At 56.2% G+C, this 20,135-nt stretch overlaps 1 protein-coding gene across 4 annotated transcripts; it reads right to left on the minus strand.

The window, feature by feature from the left end:
- Positions 1-592: 592 nt before the first annotated feature.
- Positions 593-20,042, minus strand: PRKACA (protein kinase cAMP-activated catalytic subunit alpha). 4 transcript variants are annotated; one of them, XM_065874208.1, is made up of 10 exons: positions 18,060-18,109; positions 10,561-10,622; positions 9,975-10,103; positions 7,181-7,279; positions 6,086-6,168; positions 5,183-5,309; positions 4,995-5,090; positions 4,769-4,891; positions 2,567-2,731; positions 593-2,152 (listed from the first exon to the last, which is right to left on the minus strand). In XM_065874208.1, exons 1-10 carry the CDS (start codon positions 18,103-18,105, stop codon positions 2,027-2,029), a joined length of 1,056 nt encoding a protein of 351 aa, XP_065730280.1. In that variant the 5' UTR covers positions 18,106-18,109; the 3' UTR covers positions 593-2,026. The 4 variants fall into 4 exon arrangements, with proteins under 4 accessions (XP_065730280.1, XP_065730281.1, XP_065730282.1 ...); XM_065874209.1 differs by lacking the exon at positions 18,060-18,109 and adding an exon at positions 14,628-14,679 and having other exon boundaries at positions 1,444-2,152; XM_065874210.1 differs by lacking the exon at positions 18,060-18,109 and adding an exon at positions 20,021-20,042 and having other exon boundaries at positions 2,027-2,152.
- Between the last annotated feature and the right edge of the window lie 93 nt (positions 20,043-20,135).

Below are 20,135 nucleotides of genomic sequence, written 5' to 3' on the forward strand. Positions count from 1 at the left end.
GGCGGGCGGTGCTCGGCCGCCCTCCAGCCATTGGGCGCGGGACCCAGACGTCCCCGGCGCCCAGCCCCCCTCTCCACGCCTCCCCGGCGCGCTCCGCTCCCGGGACCGCACTTACCGGGAACTCGCCGCCCGTGGGTCGGGCCACCGCGCTCTGCCGGGGCTGCGGGGATCCTCGGACCACCGACGCCTCCGCGCCCCTTGGGCGCGTTTGGCTCCGCGGGGAGGATGCGGGAAGGGGGGCGCGCACCGTCACCCCCACCCCATACCCCCCTACCAGGGCCGCCCCCGCCGCCGCTCGGCCTCCCGGCGCGCCGGCCCCAGCTTCTCTCTAGAGCGCCCGCCCTTTCGGCCTCTGGTTGGACGCAGAGGGGGCGCGCCTCAGAATGTGGGGACCCCTAATCTGGGGTCAGAGGGCAGTTTGGCGCCCCCTTCTCCTGCGGGGCGGGGAGAGTGGCAGAATTCCAGCTAAACCCGGTTTTACAAGGACTGCAGACCAGGTGCTGATCAGCCTGGACGCTGTGGTCCGAAATTCCCTTTCCAACCCCCTGGGGGTGTGTGGGTGGGTGACCGAAGTCAGGAACACCAGCGACACTTTTTTTTTAAACAAAACTTTATTGATAATAGTTTTCAAATATGTTTACAACAGCACACTGTTCAAGAGGAAGTTGCGTCCTTCGCAGCACACAGGTTGAATCGCCCCCGCGCCCACCCGGGGCCCCACCCCAGGCCTGAGAGCTCCTCCTGGGATGGGGAGAAATTATGAGAGGGACAAATATGGGGATGAATGGGGTGACTCCCGACTTTTCTATTGAGAGAAAAAAACCACAATGGGGGGGGCGGGGAGAACGGGTGATTGACAGCGGACAGCTAAGCAGAGGAGGAGCGCCCAGGATGGGGGTGGGGTGGGGGCGGAGGCTCCTGGGTGAATAAAAAAAGCAGCCCCTCCCCAGCAACCTTGGCCTTGAACTCTGGGCCGTCTGCGGGGGGGAGGGGGGGGGCTTGGCCTCCTTTTGCGGGGGTGGCCTTCCCAACTGAAAGGAGGCTGGACATTAAAATCTAGTTGAGAATAAAATTAAGAAGTTTGGGGAGAGTGTTACTGGGAGGAAAGACCCTGGGCTCGGGGCTCCCCCTCTATCTTTTCAGGGGACAACTCCTCTTTGGCAGGGAGAGGGGCAGCTGCTTTGTCTAGGTCCCGAAGCCCAAGGGTGAAGACAGGTCTACTGGGGCAGAAGGGAGTGGGGACTTCCTAAAGGGGCTGAGACCCTTCCAGGCTTGGCAGGGGACCCCGAGGGGGCAGGGGGTCGGGGGAGATTAGCAGCTTGGGGGAGAGGTTTGAACCCCAGCTCCTTCCTTTACAGTCTGCTTCCCAGCCTTGTTAAAATGGATTTGGGGAGGAGGGGCATGGGAAGGGGTGGGAGAGGAAGGAGCGTGGGAGGCATTGGTGGAACTTAAATAAGATTGTAAATTGTTTTTTTAAAATATTGTATTAAGTAGCCCGCTGAACATGTCACTAAAATCTTTCCTTCCCTGGCAAGATTGCTCTGAAGGGAAGGTTAGCCTTTCATTCATTTGCCCTTAGAGAGTGGTGCCTGTGGTTTTTTTTTTTTTTTGGGTGGGGGGCAGGTGGCAGGAGTTAAGTTTGGGCCCCTCTTTCCACACCCTGTCCCTGACACACCAGCAAGACCTGGTCTGACCTGAAGAAGGGAAGAACTGAGAAACTCGTTTAAAACAGGCAGAAATGGGCTAGGGTGGGGGGCTGTGGGGGAGGAGGGAGGCAAAAGCAGTATGGGGGGCGGGGGGGGGGCAGGAGGGAGAAGGGGGTGAGGGGGAGCAGCTGGTGTTTCCCTCCAAATATCTGGGCTTCCTGCTCCCCCTACCCTGGAGGGTGGGGCGGGGGCGGGTGAAATTAGATGCAAGGGACTCTGGGGCCCTCTGGCTGTTCAATCCAACCCTCCCACCCACCACAAAAAAAAAAAAAAAAAAAAAGAAACAAAGAAAGAAAACCCATGGGGGCACAGGCACACCCCTAAAACTCAGAAAACTCCTTGCCACACTTCTCATTGATGGAGACTCGGATCTCTTCCTCCTCATAGTCGTCAAAGTTACTCGTGTCCCCAGGGCCTTTAAACTTTGGTATGAAGGGAGCTTCCACCTGGAGAGGGGTCAAGAGCCATTCAGACCTCAGCAGTCAACATAATCATCGTTACAACAATAAATGCGAAGGGGCTAACATTCATGAGATCACTTCCTCTGACCCAGGCCTGATCTTACCATTAGGGTATGGTATCATCTTAACAACCCAAGAAGCTTATTAGAGCCAATTCACCCAGAGGGAAACTAATTTCCAGAGAGGGAAGTCTGTTCAAGGTCACAGAGTGGCCAAATGACCCCACAATTCTGTTTCTATACCCCCAATGCTCTAAGTTGCCTTATCTAAACTGACCCAGAGCCCGCAGCCTGCTTTCAAATTCCCCTTCCCTTTTCATCTCTCCGTTGGCAATACTCCCTGGCTCTTGCCCATCCCCCTCCAAAACCCTCAGAGCACAAGGGGAAGGGGGGGGCCTACCTTCCTTTGGTAGATGGCGATCCAGTCGGTCGTGGCAAACCACTTGTGGTTCTTGATGTCATTGACCCCGTTCTTGAGGTTCCCAAAGCGTTTGGTGAGGTCCACCTGCAGGAGGTTCCGCAGCAGGTCCTTCAGGTCGGAGCTGAAGTGGGACGGGAACCGCACCTGGAGAGGCGGTAACACAGACAGATTGGGAAACTGATCTGGAGCTTGGGGAGCCCAGAACACTGCCTTCACCATCCAACTGTCTTATTGGGTGGAGGACCCCAACCAAACCAGAGTGTGCATTGGAATCCCGTTAGAACAGCTTGCTGGGCCCACTGGAGTTTCTGATTCAGGATATCGGATTCAGGTGGGGCCTGAAAGTCTGTATCTCTAGCCACTTCCTGAGCCATGCTGATGCTGCTGGAGAGGTAAGAGCTATGAGCTTCCCGTTTTATCCTTCTGTCTGCACCATGCAGCTTGTGGGATCTTAGCTCCCCAACCAGAGATTGAACCCAGGACCCCGGCAGTGGAAGTCCAGAGTCCTAACCACTGGATTGCCGGGGAATTCCGGAGGTTCCCATTTCTATTTCCTGAGAGAAGGAAACTGAGGCTCAGAAGGATTAAACAGCTTGCCCAAGATCACTCAGAGGAGCAGGGCAAGTTGGTTCCATCTGGGGTCTGCTGGACTCCAGAACTTGCATTCTTAGCCACTGCTTCCTAAGGCAGCTCTGCTAGGGTCTGGGGACTTCAGAAATATTCATGCTTCTGAGAGAAATAATTGTTTGTCTATTTCTCTCTCTGCATAGCTAAGGCTCTTCCATTCTCTAAGGCTCAGTTCAACTCTTCCAGAAACTTTCCCCAAATGCTTTGAGTCCACAGCTTTGTATGCAAGCAGTCACTGGAAGTCAACCGACTTCCAGCACTGCTCTGCCTCTTCCATGCTGTGTGACCTTGGCCACGGCCCTTAACCTCTCTGGGCCTGTGCCTGCCTCTCTGGCATGGGGCAGATATCCCAGGGTTGCATGAGGGAGATAATCCCGCTGAGGGTGCGTGGGAACTGTGAAATGCTACAAAGAAGGGAGTCACGCTCATTTCTCTCCCGCCTCGAAAGCTTCTATGGCTTTTTCTTTTTTTTTTCCCCCACTCTGGGCCATTTTCTTGGCAATTTCTGTTCTGCCTGGTGGCAGACACCTCATCTTTCCCTTTTTTAGTGACCCCACTTTGCAGGTGGTGATTCTCTCAACCTCTCTGAGAGGCAAGTGGCTAGTTCCCCAGTTCTGAGATGGATAAGACTCAGAGAAGCGAAGACATTGGCCTGAGGTTTCAAAGCCGATGGGTGGCAGAGCTGGGACTTAGAGCGAGGTCAGCCCACCTAGGCTGAGCTGGGAGCCACTCACACCATTTCCTGGGGCAGATGGAGGGATGGTTGGTCCTCCTGGTGAGGTGGGTGAGCTGCAGTCAGAGGTGGGGTCCCCAACCTCTTTTGAGACGATGCTGCCGTGTGATCTTGAACCAGACATGTCCAATCTCTGCATCTCGGCTTCCTCACTCCCTCAGAGTGGTGGGGTACGACCGAGGGGGTGCGTGGGGCAGCGGGTACTTAATGCACTCCGGGGCTCTAACGGTTCCGCCACCCCTTACCCACACCCTGCAAGTTAGAAAGTCTGCATTTGGGAAAGGAGGCAGGGCCTTATGTCCAAAGTGACTCCCTGGAGGGGTCTGGGGGTAGCGCCTGGAAACTGAACATGCTTGCTTTTTTGCTGTGAAACTTGTGAAAATTCATGCTAACGGGGCCGACTAGAGACGAGACCAGCCTCCTGGCAGGCAGGGCAGGAGTTTGGGTGAGACCTGGGGTTTTGAAAACCCTTAGGATTTCGGCACTGTGGTCCAGGATCAGACAGCGAGGTTGTGTGAAGTGGTGGCCTCAGTTAGCGTAGTGGGTGTGTCTGGCTTCACCACCCGGCCTGACTTGATCAACTTCTCGATTGTTCTTTTTCTGTTTTTCTTTGGCCGCCCCACACAGCACTCGGGATCTTAGTTCCCCAGCTAGGGATCGAACCTGTGCCCCCTGCAGTGGAAGCAAGCTCAGAGTCCGAACCACTGGACCGCCAGGGAATTCCCTAGGCTGTTCTGACAATGACGATCAGGGCTCCACAGTGAGCAGGACAGGCAGGGAAGGGTCAGGCTTAGGCCTGAGCCCCCATATCCGGGCCTCACCTTCCCAGAGACAATCTTCTCATAGATCTGGATGGGCTGGTCAGCGAAGAAGGGCGGGTAGCCAGCGGCCATCTCATAGATGAGAACCCCCAGGGCCCACCAGTCCACAGCTTTGTTGTAGCCCTGGAGCGAGAGGAGGGGAGCAGGTGAGGGGAGAAGGGTGAGGAGGGGGCCGCCGGCAGTGGAGCAGGCCTCAGAGCGGGGGGAGGGGTAGGGAGGCGCCTACTTTACTCAGGATGATTTCGGGGGCCAGGTACTCGGGGGTGCCGCACAAGGTCCAGGTGCGGCCTTTCACACGCTTGGCGAAGCCGAAGTCTGTCACCTGTGGGCACAAGAATGGGCGGTTGGCTGGGAGGGTGGGAGGGTTCAGGCTGTGGCCACCTGGGGCTGCCCCTCGCCCAGCCCAGTGGGCACCTGAATGTAGCCCTGCTGGTCGATAAGGAGGTTCTCCGGCTTCAGGTCCCGGTAGATGAGATCGAGCGAGTGCAGGTACTCAAAGGTCAGGACAATCTGGGCTGCGTAGAAGCGGGCATGGGGCTCACTGATGGGGACAAGCAGGGAGAGGATGGGTGAGAGTGGGTGGCCACACCAGCAGGACCTGCCCACCCCCTAATGGTCCAGCAGGTGGGCCTATCGAGCTGCCTCCAGCCCAGCGATCAAAATGCATCAGCAGAGAAGCCTTATTCATATACAGCCCCAAACTGGAAAGAGCCCAAATGTCCATCAACAGAGGAATGGAATCACAGATTGTGATAGATTCCTATAATGGGATCCTACCCAACACCACCACCAGGACAAACGATGAATATACCCAACAATGTGGCTGGATCACAAAACGATTATGGGAAGCAAGAGAAGAAAGGGACAGAAGAATATGAACTGTGTGATTCCATTTATATCAAGTCCAGACCCAGACCAAACACATTTGTGGTGTTTGAAGCCATAAAGGACGTTTGCCTTTGTTGGGGTGGTGAGTTGCCAAGAAAGGCATTTGAGGGAATTTTCTGGGGTGGTGGTTACACATGTGAATGCAGCTGTCAAAACTCATGGAACAGGGTATTGAAAACCTGTGCACTTTATTGTATGTAAAGTGCATATCTATATAAATAAGATAGCACAAATTTTAAAACGACATGAAATTGCCCACTTACGTGGTGACGCCTAAGTCACCGTGTTTGTTTTGTTTCGTGGTGGCTGAGACATCGTAGATTCCTCAGCTCGGGGGAACAAGGACCCACAGGGACCTGAAGAGGCCACTTCCACGGACGACACCCATGCACACCCCAGGCCCAGGGTGGCAGGGGGCGTCGGGCTCACCTGAACCTCCCGATCCGCCGCAGGTGTGAGAACATCTCCCCACCAGGCACGTACTCCATGATCATGTATAAATTGGAGTTGTCCTGTGGGAAGCAGCAGCTGATCAGGGCCCCACTCCCCAAGCCCCAGGCCCCACGTGAAGGCAGGCGTCAGACATAAAGTGACAACAATTTTGGTTCCCATGTGAAGCACGTTCCAAGCGCCAGGCACTGTGCTCACTGATTACCTGTCTCATTTCATTCTGCCCGTGAGAAAGAAGGGGCAGCCATGATCCTGCTTACGGGGGCCAAAAGTGAGGGCTGGCTAGAGGTGCATCAGGGACCTGGCTGGCATGCCTGCGCTGCAGAGGGAACTCTGTGATGGCTCCTGTCTGTGACTGTCTTGAGCAAGGCTCCTGGGGCCACAGTTTTGTCATCTGTCAAATGGGACCAGGATGGGCTACAGATTTTGTGAGTCCCCCCTCAAAATAAAAGTGAGGCCCCTTGTTAAAAAAATGATTATGAATTTCAAGATGGTGGCAACAGAGCCTTAAACAAAGCATGGGGTCCTTGTGACTGCTAGGGTCACAGGCCCCGAGGAGCCTTTGCCAACTCTCACAGTCGTGGCTTAGGACGGCACCCAAAACAGCTCACGCAGGGTGCTCGTGATGTGGTTGGAACTGTCATGGCAGCCCCACCACGATGATCCCCATTTTACAGATGAAGAAACTAAGGCTCATGGGGGTGAAGTTTCTTGCCAGGGTCACACCGCCAGGAAGTGCAAGGCTGGGATTTGAACCCAGGCTGAGCGGCAGTTTGTGGCTGTGTGTCAGGTTCTTGCTGTAAATGGATCGATGATTTTGAGGGATGTTATCCAGGTTGGGGGACTTGCCCAAGGTTATCAAGCTATCAGTTGGCAGACCCAGCTGAACTTGGGGTCTATGAGAGCCCCAGGCTGACTTGCCCTCCACCCCCGGGGGCCTTCTTCACCGCTCCCCCATCAGTGGGTCTGCCTTTTTGGGCAACCACTGGTTGTGGTTGGCTGAGCCCCAGCTCTGGGAACCCAGAGGCTGCACCACCCGGCAGTGGCCCTGGTCTGCGGCCGCTGGGACCCCACCTTGAACGAGAACTCGAGTTTGACAAGGAACGGAAAGTTGACCGCTTGCAGGATGCGCTTTTCGTTCAGGGTGTGCTCGATCTGCTTCAGCTTTACCACCTGCAGGGGTGGGAGGGGAGAGGAGCGAGGAGCGGGTGTGAGACAGCTCTTTTCTTCCCTGCCACCCAAAAGTAGATGTGCCAGGGCCGGGCTGGGTCCTCCATCCAGAATCGTTTGAGTGCCTGGGGCCTGTCAAGCCCTGGGCTGGGTGCCTGTCCCCACATGGCATGCAGTTCAGGGCAGGAACACATGAGTCACCAGGCCACAGGGGTCAGAGCTGTGGTGGGGGAAGCTTGGGGCCTGTGGATGCCCAGATAAGGCATCCGGTGAAGCCTGGGGAGTCAGAGAAGGCTTCCTGGAGGAAGGGGCAGCTGAGTTGAAACCAAACAGACAGGTGGGAGTAGCACCCAAGGGGTGGGGGATTTAGAAATACCTTCCCTGCATCTAGAGGACACCCCGCCCCCCACATCCACTCGAACCCAGGGCTAATTCCTCCTCAGCCCTCAGCTGTCCCCAGCAGCCGTCTCACACTCTCTGACAGGAGCCCTGAGGGGTATGCAATGGGAGCGTGCAGGTTTGGAAGCCCAGACGCAGAGAGGGGAAGTGCCGTGCCCAAGTTCACATGCAGCTAGTCAACATCAGTCCAGCTTGTCACACGCAGGCAGCCTGGCCCCTTGGTCAGCTCTAAGCCCCACTGCACTGGGGCTTTTTCTGCTTTGCTCACAGCTACATCCTTTGGGTCTATACCTGCACTGTCCAGTAGATTCCACACTAGCCACGTACGGTTGCTGAGTACTTGAAATGTGGTTCGTTGACTGGGGAACCAAGCTTAAAATTTGAAGTATCTAAAATGAAAATTTAGGGCTTCCCTGGTGGCGTAGTGGTTAAGAATCCACCTGCCAACGCAGGGGACACGGGTTTGAGCCCTGGTCTGGGAAGATCCCACATGCCGCGGAGCAACTAAGCCCGTGCGCCACAACTACTGAGCCCGCACGCCACAACTACTGAAGCCCTTGCGCCTAGAGCCCGTGCTCCGCAACAAAGAGAAGGCACTGCACTGAGAAGCTTGTGCACTGCAACAGAGAGTAGCCCCTGCTCTCTGCAACTAGAGAAAGCCCGCGCTCAGCAACGAAGACCCAAAGCAGACAAAAAGAAAAAAAAAAAAAAAAAATATATATATATATATATACATGTAAAATGAAAATTTAGGGACTTCCCTGGCAGCACAGTGGTTAAGAATCCACTTGCCAATGCAGGGGACACGGGTTTGAGCCCTGGTCTGGGAAGATCCCACATGCTGTGGAGCAACTAAGCCCGTGCGCCACAACTACTGAGCCTGCGCTCTAGAGCCTGTGAGCCACAACTACTGAGCCCATGTGCCACAACTACTGAAGCCCTCGCGCCTAGAGCCTGTGCACCGCAAAGAAGAGTACCCCCTGCTCGCTGCAAGTAGAGAAGTCCATGCACAGCAACGAAGACCCAACTCAGCCAAAAATAAAGAAAGAAATAAAGAAATTTAAAAAAAAGAAAATTTAAAAACTGATACTTGGCACAGTTACCAGACAACTTTCAAGCCTGTTTGGAACAACCTGGGCTATGTGAATCTGCTTTCTCAATTTCTCTACTTTTTCTTGTCTTTGCAGTGAAAATTAACATCTGAATGGAGATGTGTTATATGTGTAAAATGCACGCTGGATTTCTAAGACTTAGTACGGAAAAAAAGAATGTAAAATGTCTCATTAAGGATATTTCTACACTGGATACATACATTTAAATGATACTGGATACATACATACATACTGGCTTAATTACAACATATTGTTAAAATGAATTCTGCCTTTTTTAAACTTTTAAAACTAGGATTCTAGGGAATTCCCTGGTGGTTCAGTGGTTAGGACTCCGTGCTCTCACTGCCGAGGGCCGCGGGTTCGATGCCTGGTTCGGGAACTAAGATCCTGCAAGCCACGCAGTGCTACCAAATAAATAAATATAAATAAAATGAGGATTCTAGAAAATTTAAAACCATATGTGGCTTGTGTGATATGTCTCCTGGATGGTGCTGCTCTAGAGCATCGCCTGGCAAAAAGTAGGGTTTCAAAAATATTTACAGGGGCTTCCCTGGTGGCGCAGTGGTTGGGAGTCCACCTGCCGATGCGGGGGATACGGGTTCGTGCCCCGGTCCGGGAGGATCCCACATGCTGCAGAGCGGCTGGGCCCGTGGGCCATGGCCGCTGGGCCTGCGCGTCCGGAGCCTGTGCTCCGCAACGAGAGAGGCCACAACAGTGAGAGGCCCGCGTACCGCAAAAAAAAAAAAAAAAAAAAAAAAAATTTACAAAGGGCAGGGGGTGGTGTGATGAATTGGGAGATTGGGATTGACATATATACACTAATATGTATAAAATGGATAACTAATAAGAACCTGCTGTATAAAAAAATAAAATAAAATTCAGAAACAAAATATTTACAGAAGGAAGGTCTGTGTAAACATCACTACCCCCAGGAAGACTTCTGGCTTCCTCGATACAGGCTAAGTGTCTGAGCCCGTGTGGGCTTTACATCTTAGGGTACTTTTCCTCCTGGGGAAAGCTTCCCGAAGGCAGCATGGTACCCTTCCCGCCCCTGGGTCTGGCACATTATGGAGGCTCAGGAAATAGCTGGTAAGTGGGTAGGTGGGAAGACCACTCCAGGTGGTGGGAACAGCCCAGGCAAAGCCCTGGTGGCTGGGACCAGGGCCTTGTGGCAGGGCTGGGCTCACCTTCTGTTTGTCGAGGATCTTCATGGCAAAGTGGTTCCCGGTCTCCTTGTGCTTCACCAGCATCACCCGCCCGAAGGAGCCCGTGCCGAGGGTCTTGATTCGTTCAAACTGATCCAGATGGGCTGTATTCTGTGGGCACAAGGGTCTGGAGGGTCAGGGACCACCCCCCACCCCCACCCCGTCTAGCCTGCTAGGCCGAAGTTTGGGGTGTTCCCTCTGCAACCAGCAGAGGGGGCCCTGGGGACCAGGTGGAGCTAGGGGGGTGAGGACAAGGGGTGGAAAAACAAGATGGCGGAGGGTACATTCCTCAAGGCTGGTGGCAGGGGCCAGATCCGGCCCTGGCCTGGGGCCCAGGAGCTGCTGGCAGCTGCCTGGGGGGCAGGGGCTGCCAGTTGGACGGGATTGGTGGGGTGGGGGAACCTGGCAGTGAGTGACCAGGTGCCCCCATGGGCATCTAGGGAGAGAATGAGGGCAGGTCTGGAGCCCTCCACAGGGCCGTAAAATCCTAGCCACGGCACAGGGATGCAGTTGAGGGGCAGGGGGCTGTCAGCTATCCCTCCCAGGGCTCTGTACCCAGAGGGCTTACCTGAGCGGGATTTTCCCATTTTTTAAGAAAATCTTCTTTGGCTTTGGCTAAGAATTCTTTCACTGAAAGGAAAAGAGGAGGGAGTGAGATGGAGACCCCATCTTGTTGGCGCGGGCCTGGGCTATTCCTGGGGAGAGGCCGGTTTGTGGAAAGTGGGGTGCAGTCGTCTCAATCCCGAGCCTGACCTTCTCCCAGTGCCTTCGGGTGTCCTGGCTGAGTCTGAGGGTAGCCTGGTGGGGGGGCCCTGATCTGGGCTGGGGTCTGGGGTCTCCTTTCCTACAGAGAGGTGGGGTCCAGCCTCAATTCTGTCCCAAATGGGGGACAGGGCAATTCGGGGGTCACTCTCAGGGGGACAGAGAGTGGCGCCCAGGCCGGCCCACCCCCACTCGCCCCAGTTCTGACTGACATTCCAGGGCCAGGGGACGACGCCAGCCGAGGTATTTATAGCCTCGGGATTTGGCTGTTCCTCTGGCCCCTTCTCTGGGGAGGCCGGCCCAGGGTGGAGGCCTCTGGGGCTCGGGTAGCAGGCGCCCTTGGGGGGTTCAGCTGTTGCCTTGGCCCCCGGCTGGCTCCATTCCCACCTTTGCCAATGGAGGGGCCCTCGTTCCAGAGCTCGCTCAAGGGAAGCCTCGCCTGATGCCTGCCCCCTACAGGCCCTTCAGCACCCCAAGGCGAACATCACCATCTGGCTAACATTGAAGACTTCCTGGCGGACCCTGGGCTTGCTGCTTTGCGTCCACTATCTCATTTGGTTCACGTGTCAACTTTCATTTTAACCATTCTGTTTACCACCCTAGGAAACTGAGGCCTGAAAACAGGCATTCCTGCCCATGTGGAGAGGCAGCCCGGCAAAACAGTTAAGGGCCAGGACTCTGGGATAAGATCAAGTTCAGATCCCAGCCTGGTCCCTGATGAGCTATGTGACCTTAGGCAACTGATCGCACCTCTGGGCCTTGGTTTTCCTCATCTGTAAAATGGGGATAATAATAGTAATGACCTGGTGGGGTGGTTGTGAAGACCGAATGAGTTAATCTTGGCAAAGGGGGTTTGGATGGTGGCCGGTACAGGGGTTAGTGCCATATAAATGTCAGCTATTAATTTTGCTTTTAAGTAGTTTTTAAAATGGAGGTATAAAATACAGGAGGAGCACTGAGTGCTCAAATCTTAAATGCTCAACCTGATGGATTCTTACGGTATGGATGTGTCCTTGTAACCGCCCCCGGGGGTCAGGCGCGCTGTTGTTCAGGGACCCTCCCTGTGTGCCAGCTCTGTGCTGAGTGCTTTCCATGCTTAATTCCTACACTGATGGCTCAGAGCTGCTATTACTCTCATTGTACCCATGAGAAGACTGGTCTCAGATCACTTCCCGGACCCCACTGCCCACGGGGTTAACTGCTTTGCTTCTGACTGGTTGCAGGGCACCGGGATGGCCCATGGACAGATCTGTCCTCAACCCTGATGTTCCTGGGACGGATGCCACCCTGAGGGGTCCTGCACACTGGTACTTTGGCCTTGCCTGTCAGATATCTGCCTATCTCACCCATATGCAGTGCCAGGAATCCCCACAGCCTTGTGGGTAGCCACCCCCCCGCCCCCATCACCCGCAAGGCTCTCCCTCAGCATCTGCAGAGAAGAGCCTTCCGTGGAGCTGCAAGCGTGGCAGATGGAGGAGAGACTGTGGGCTAGGAAAGCCCTACAAAGAATGACCAGGCGGAGAGGGGGTGGTCAAGGAATGGCCAAGAGTCCTAGGCTGGTGCCTGGCTGAGCCACCAACTGTCTGAGGCCTCCCTGAGCCTGGGGGCTGCACCACATCCAATGCTTTCTCTGGCAGAATCTTTCTTGACACACAACACATTCCTTGGAAACCTCCGAACGTACACACTGAATTCTGGATGACGGTGGGGGTGAAGGCACCCTCTTGGGTTTCTACCGTCGTCACTCACCCAGAAAGGCAGAGAGAAGCGAGAGTAAGAGGAATCCAGGAGAAAGCCTGGTCCTGCTTCCTCTTTTGCTCTCAGCGAAATCCCTGAGAACTGCCATGTCCTGTTTTTCCCAACTTGGTGGGTCTGTCTGTCTGCTGACCCCACTAAGAGGCTCCACACGGTGCCTTGATTCTGACACAGCCCTGTTCTGGCCTTTCGAAATGCGGAAGGGCCCAGGCTGTGTGCTCTCTGGTGCCATCAGCTTGCCAGATTTGGGGATGGGGCACAGGGTGTGGCAGTACCAGAAAGAGTGGGCAGATAAAGAGGGATAATGATGGGGGGAACCCCAGCCAGGAGCCCCCATACTCACCTCTGCTTCCTGCCTCTTCCAGCAGAGGGCAAAATGGGGGGTAGAGTGGGATGGGGTGATCTGGGGCCCATCTACCCCTGGCCAGCGAGGCTCTGCTTAGGTGCCCAGAGGGTGCAGTGCAGGTAGCCCAGGAAACGGACAATCACATGGCCCCAGAGAAGCAGCTGCAGCCACAGCTTGGAAGGTGGTCTCTGAGTCCCCATCCCAGCCTCTACCTGACCCCAGATCCATCCCAGGCCTCCCTAAGCTCTCCCTGGAACCTTCCCTTTGCAGGGAAACCAGGAATACGCAGAGCCTCTGAGCTGGCTTCCTCGGGAAGGCCTCGGGGGACAGGGGAGGAGGAGCTGGTTGCCAGGGAAGCATTTAAAGGTACCTGCTCCCGCTGGCCAAGGTTTGTAAAGGCCCCTCCTTGGCAGGAGGTGGCGGGAAGATTGTCCTGAGGGTGTCCCTCCTCAGGCTGGCCTGCCTGCCCTGGGGGTGGGGTGCTAAAGCTAACTTCCCGTTCCAGGGGCTACACTGCTCCCGGGCTGCCAGGCCCTGCCTTTCTCAGTGGGTGCCGGACTACCCTGAGGATGACACCCAATGTGCCCAGGGCAGTGCCCACTGGGCAGAGGGGAAGGAGTTAAGGCTCAGGCCCAGGCAGCAGCTGGGTTCTCCCTGGGGGCCAAAGAGGCCCCAGAGCTCCGTTAATTAGCAGAAAGAGCAGCTGGAGAGAAAGGCGGGAGTTGGGGGGGGGGGCAGTGAGAGCTACCCTATCTCCTCCCCCAAGTGCTCTTTGAACCTGGAGCCCCCAAATTCTGCTACTTTGAGAAAGAAATGGGTACATCTGACTTTGTCTTGCTTCTATGCAGGGGCGGAGAGGGGAATGGCATCCTGGGATGTCCTTGGCCTCTATCAAACCTTGCCCTGTGCTTGGCTCTGCTCTCAGCCATGCAAGTCCAAACCGGAAACGAAATGCTAAACCCCGGGGTGGGGGAGGGGGAGGCAGCCTTGACCATCTTCCTCCTTCTTTCCAGATCCCAAAAGAAGTGGAGGGTCAGTGGCAGCTTCTCCCGAGAGTGCCTGGCACCCATGGCCCCTGCTGACAACAGGAAGTGGCAGAGAAGGGAAACCCAGCTGGCTGCTGTCTTTAGAGCTTGTCAGCCGGCCCATGTCTCCCACAGGAGGGGTGCCAGCCTCCACCGTGGTCCGGATTCAATTGGAGCTCACAGAGAGAGCATCCCTCAAAAAGCCAGGGCCCCATCACGAGGCAGGAGCCCAGCCTCAGACCCCCCCAGACAACAATCTCAGGACCTGCTGCTCCCCGAAACCTGGTTGTCCTGGAAATTCTGGGGCCGGAAAACCAAGCCCTGGACTGGACCATCCCCCAGCCTGAGCTGGACCCCAACACTGGACTGGACCGACCCGCAGTCTGATGGACCCTCATTCTATACTGGGCCACTGTCCATTATGACGTGGACTCCATCACTGAGCTGGACCAACTCCCAATCTGAGCTGAACCTCAACACTGAGCTGGACTACCCCACTGCCTGGCTCTGAGCTGGCCCCGCTCTGGGTGACCATCCCCTCCGTGTCTGAACTGAACCACCCATCTCGCCTGCTCTTCCCCAGGCCCCCCAGCTCAGGGTTGTTAGTAAGGGAGGGTTTCTAGGGCCAGCCAGGGGTCCACAGACTTTTCCTCTTCACCTGTTCCCTAAACTCTACTGCAGTCCTTCCCTGACTTGAGTGTCAGAGAGTGCCTGGTAAGTTGCTATAGCAACAGGGCTCAGCCTCACCATAGCTGGGGCTGGAAGCCATCACTCAAGTCTTCCTCTCAGGGCACCAGGACTATGGTGGCTGGGAAGGCTCATGAGACCTGCTGCACCAGCTTGGCTGCCCATCCCCAGAGCCCTGCCTATAAGGGGAGCCAGGGAGTTGCGGGGTGGTGTCAGGAAAAGAAACCCAACCTGGGGCCAGTGGGTGCAGGGAAGGGGCAGAGAGGACCCTCAAGCTTCTGTAAGCCTGGTTGGGCTAAAGGAACAGCTGCCTTGACAGGACCCTCTTGGGCACCCATACAACTGCCAACGCACAGACAGTGTTTGGCCCTCTGGGACTTCTGCAGTAGTTAGAGGGCCACAATTCTTCCCATTTAGGGACCTCTTGGGGGGCAGTTCTCACTCTCGGAGCCTGGATCTGCTTGTCCCTGGGAACTGGGAGGGGGGGTGATGGTATCTGGAGGGCTCCTTCTCACCAGACCTGTCCCTTCTCCCATGGACCAGCTCTCAGGGGTGCCTTTGGTCAGGGCAGCCAAGGCCTGAGCCCCACTTGGCCGCCTGTCCCAGGGCCTCCTGAGGCCACTGCCCTCTCTCAATTCCTCCAGGTTGCTCAGGGCCCAGGGCTTGGTCTTGTTTTTCTCTGCCCTCTTAGCATCTTACCCAGGCCCCTGCCAATGGCTCTGGCAACTTTGGGTACAGATTTCCCTCACCCCACCCCAGGGCTCATTCTGGATCCCTACCCTCTTGGGAGGAAGCCAATGCTGTCCTGCCCCGGCATGGAGCCGGTAGTATAGGGGGCTGCGGGATGCTGAACTGGTGCCTACTAAGGTTCGGTCATCTTCCTTACTTCAGTAGGGCTGACATCTGGCAGATGAAATTCAGGTGCCCCCTGCAGGCTGGCCTGGCTACTACTACCCCACCCCCAGCCGACCCTAGTTACGAGAAGGCAAATTTTGTCTTAACTCCATCCTCTCAGAATTGGAGATTTGAAGTGAAGAGGGGCTCCCTTCCTCATCCTATTTCCTTCTCTGAGAGCCCCTGCAAGCCTCTGGAAGGAAGTACAGCTTAGGGCCTTTCCCAAAGTGTGACATAGGTCCCACTGGCGGGGCATGAAATGATTTTAGGGATGTTTCACTTTTCTAGTTACATTGTATTTTAATGCATATCAGGGAGAATATCACTGGCATAGCAATCCCGTGATTTCATTTATAATATTGCTTAGGACAGATCAAAATTTACATCTGAACAAAAGTGAGTCAAAATTTTTATTTAAGTTAACAAAATAGAAGTGAATATAGTAAAAATCAGGGAGGCGGCTTGAGAATGTGTGAGTTGGGAAACCCTGGGGTCCAGGAAGTTGTCTGGTAGGTGGATCTGGATGTGAATCCTGCCTCTGTGGCATCATCTATGTCAAACTCAGAGAGCTTGCTGGGAAAATTCAGATAACAGCCCGCTATGAAAAATCACGCGAGCAGATAGATCTGTGGAGACCATTTAGCCTGGCACATCCTAGATGCCCAATAAACAGTGGCTCTATTTCACCTTGATAGTCCACTCCTGGGTGTCCGGACTGTGCTCTGAATCACTGGTTCCTTCCGAAGCCTCTGATCTTTTTCTTAGGGCTCCTTTTCCTTGTGTGGCTTTCCACCCCCACTCCCCACTGCATGTGTTTGATACGCCTTGAAAGTTTTCCAGGACTATGTCATCTCCCCAACTTTCAACTGAGCCACTGCAATGTACAGCTGCCTGCCTCCACCTTCCACCTCTCAGCCGGTCTCACCTGCTGGGGGCCCGGCCCCTCCCCCTCTGCCTAGTCCCCTCCAAGCTCATGCCCAGACCTTTTTTGGTCACTACCCACCTGCTCCTCTGTCATCAAGCTCTCAGCTACAGGCACTTGCCTTCCCGTCCCCCACCCATCGGTGACATGTCGGGCCTCTCCATGGTTGCTCAGTGACTCTGAGTTCTGCCATTTGAGTCTGGGTGGGAATAAAGTTCCCTGGCTTTCATGCCTGGGTCTTTCTGGGAGGGAGCATTCGGGGAACACAGACACTGGGGTTTGAGACCAGTAACTGGGAAGAGCATATTTGGATGTGGCCATTCCTTTTCAACTCTATTTCTGGGTAACTGGAAGGGGATCCTAGCTGAGGTCCAGCTTTAGGCCTGGAGTGATGACAATTTAAGAGCTGAAGGACTTGAGGATGGGGCTGGAGACCATTTCTGAAGGCACTTCCAGATAAAGAATCTCTTTCCCCGGCTGGCTGGAAAAGGCCAATATATTTGGGAGCTGAGGGGGAAGTAGTCCCTTCTCTGGCTGAACGCTGGGAATGATCAGAACCTGTTTGTCTCCTGGCAAAGCAAGTCATTAGATGTCAACCACTTCTCTTCCCAACTGCCATCCCTTGATACCTCCTTCTCACCATCCCAGCTCAAGCTGAATGAGCCTTGCTAAACCCAGACCCTCTTCATCCTCTACTTTTCATCCCAAGCCAGGAGCGGGTGAAGAAGCCTGGGGGACTGGGTGAATGACAGAGCCTCAGTTGTGAAACAACCATTTATTGAAGGGCCCTCCAAGGAGCCTAGAGCTCACGGAACAGCAGGAGATGGGAAGGGGCTCTCTGCTGACACCACCCTCCCCCCGCCCCAACCCCGGAAAGAGGATGCAATGAATTCCAGCAAGATCGGCTCAAACTTGGCTTTTGAAGCACAGAAGTAGTTCTCTAGGTTCATAAACAGTCTGCTACCCCAGCCAGGGACAGACGCTTGCTTGGAGAAGGAGGCACAGCAGAGAAGCAGAGTGACAGAGTGAGAGAGAGGGGCAGAGGGACCCAGAAAGATCCTGTCCCCCATGCCAAGTGACACAGAAGAGAAAAACAATGCTGGAGGTGGCTCTGGGAAGTGCTCAAAGGGGACGGAGTGGGTTTGGAGGGGGGCTGTGATAAGGTGAAGAGGGGAAGGGCAGGAGAAAGATGGCGGGGGCTGGAGGGGGGTAGGGGTGTGGTCACCAAGTGGCCAAGGTCCCTGCGGGGTGGAGGCATACCCCATAGCACTCCCAGACTGGCAGAGGCCTGGGTCGGGGTTTGGCAGTGGGTCGCATCTGTGTAAGAGGTGAGTGAGGAAGTGGAGGGATTAGAATCTGGGGAGAGGGACCAGGAGAGGAGACAGTGGGGTGGTGACAGGGCCCCATGTGGGGCCCCAGCGGTCATACGTACCATGGTTGGCAGTGACAGCTGGGGGGGAGCACAGTCTTTGCAGTGGGGGGCGGTCTTTGGCAAGGGGGCTCCTACGGGCCATCTGCGGGCCTTGGGCCCCAACCTTGGACAGGCAGGGGAAGGGGCGCTGAGGGGTAAGCGGAGAGAAATGGGGGGGCGCGTAGGGGGAGGGGCCAGGCAGTGATGGATAGGGAGGGGGCTGGCAGCGCGGGGCCGGGATCGGGGTCACGGCCCGGGCACTCACCGCTCTCTTGCTCGCTGCCCTTCTTGGCCGCGGCGGCGTTGCCCATCGCGGCGGCGGCGGCCGGGGCCGGTCCCGGAGCTGCGGCGCGGCGGGTGCTAGAGGCGGCCCGCGGCCCCGGAGCGCGCTGGGCGGCGGCGGCGGCGGCCCCTCGGGTTGGCTGCGCTGGCTGCGGCGCCGCGACCCCCGCCCAGCCCCTGCTTCCCGCGTCTCTCCGCGCCCGCCCGCCCGGGAACCTCAGCCCAAGTCCGCTGCTGCTGTCCGTGACGCCCCCGCAGCCCGCAGCTCATTGGCCTAGGCCGCCCTGACTGACGGGGCTGCGCCGCCGCCCATTGGTTCTCCGTGACCCTCCCGTGCTGCCATAGGCTCTCGGCCCCATGACTCGCCCCTAGGACGCCTGGCCACTCGCGCGCTTGCGAGGCCCCAGCTGGGCGGGCCTACGCGTCTGATTGGCCGAGGCTCGCGACAGGGCCTGGGGTCCGCCCAGAGAGGCCGCCAATTGGCGGAGGCGCGCTGTCCGGCAAGCCCCCGGCAGAACGTTCAGTGTCAATCCGGGGGTGAGAGGGCGGGGCGGAGGTGCAGTCGGCTGCCCGGGCCCGCCCGGCGGGGCGGCGGAGGCTGGCGGGCGGCGGCGCCGCGCTCCGAGGCCCAGAAGGCGATCCAGGCGGGCGCTCGCCCGGGTCCGTGCGCGCCGCAGTCCCCCGCCCCCGCTCAGTGCTGCAGCGGCTGCCGGCCAGCCAAGGTTGGCGCCGCGGCCCCCCCACCCCAACCCCGGCGCAGCCGCTGTCCACCTGCCAGCGGGGGAGGGGCGCGGCGAGCGCCGCGGGTCATAGGTCTCCGGGCCGCCAGCCGTCGTCATTCATAAGGCCTGGCGCAGGACAGCAGCAGCAGGCCCAGGGGCCATGCCGGCGTCCTCCTGGGTCTCCCTCAGCTACAGCCCGAGCTTCGGGAGGATGCTGCGCTCCGGGAGGGGGGCGCTCAGTAGCCATCTCTTTGCTGGGTGCCCACGCTGGGCTCATGCCAGTAGTAAGAGCTGGCACTTGTTAAATACATTACTTCGTACCACACTCCTGTCATGTAGGTACTAGTCTCATCACTCCCATTTTACAGATGAGGAATCTGGGGCACAGCCAGACTGAGGATTCCCTCTGTCTGGGCAATGCAAAAGGAACCTCTTCTCCTGGAGCAGAGGAGTGCAAGATAAGCCCTTTTTTCAGGGTGCCCTTTAAATACAGCCTGAGGACGGTCAGTTTCCCATTGCCACATGTCTGACATTCAGGGCCAGATCATCCTGCGCTGGGGTGGAGGTGGGGGGCTGTCTTGTGCACTATAGGGTGTTTAGCAGCATCTCCAGTCCCTCTACCAACGGCACGCCAGTAGAACTTCCCTCTCTTCTGGCAGTTGTGACAACTAAAACCATCTCTAGACATTGTTGAATGTGCCCTGCGGGGCAAAACTGCCCCCAGCTGAGAACCACTGAAGTAGAGGAAGGCCCAAACAGGAAGTGACACGATGGGCAGGAGACTGGATGAGCCAGCTCTCCTTGGCTTGGGCAGGCTAGCTCGTCTCAGGTCTACAAGCCAATTCACTGCTCTGCCTCTGGACTTGTATACAACCCGCACCCCACCCAGCAGCTGTCTGGACCTATGTTCCTAAGTCCACCACAGTCTCAGGGAGGGAAGAGTCTATGTTTTTCTGTGAATTGTGGGGAAATGGCTCATCAGCCAAACCACTCCACCTGGGGCTGTGGAGTTACAAAGTAAGGCTAAGTAAAATTTAGTATAAGTGTTGCTGTGTGTATCCTTGGAGCACAATGTTAACTAATTTCTGTGGGTCAAGGTCAAAGTCTGAAAAATCACTGGTTATGTATGCTCTATCTACAGAACAGCTGGGTTGCTTAAGTTTTGACAAAGAAAAACCCCTCCCTGGACCTCAGTCTGGAATACAACTATAACAAGCAAGACTAGAGTAAGAAGCTGAACAAGCGGACAAGGAGCAGTCAACCTACTGGCTGGGGAAGGAGGCTGCCCGGTCATGAGGAGAGATGGACAAAACTGCCTCAGTCTACCCAAGACAAAA

Source organism: Phocoena phocoena, chromosome 3 (assembly GCF_963924675.1).
Source record: "Phocoena phocoena chromosome 3, mPhoPho1.1, whole genome shotgun sequence".
NCBI lineage: Eukaryota > Metazoa > Chordata > Mammalia > Artiodactyla > Phocoenidae > Phocoena > Phocoena phocoena.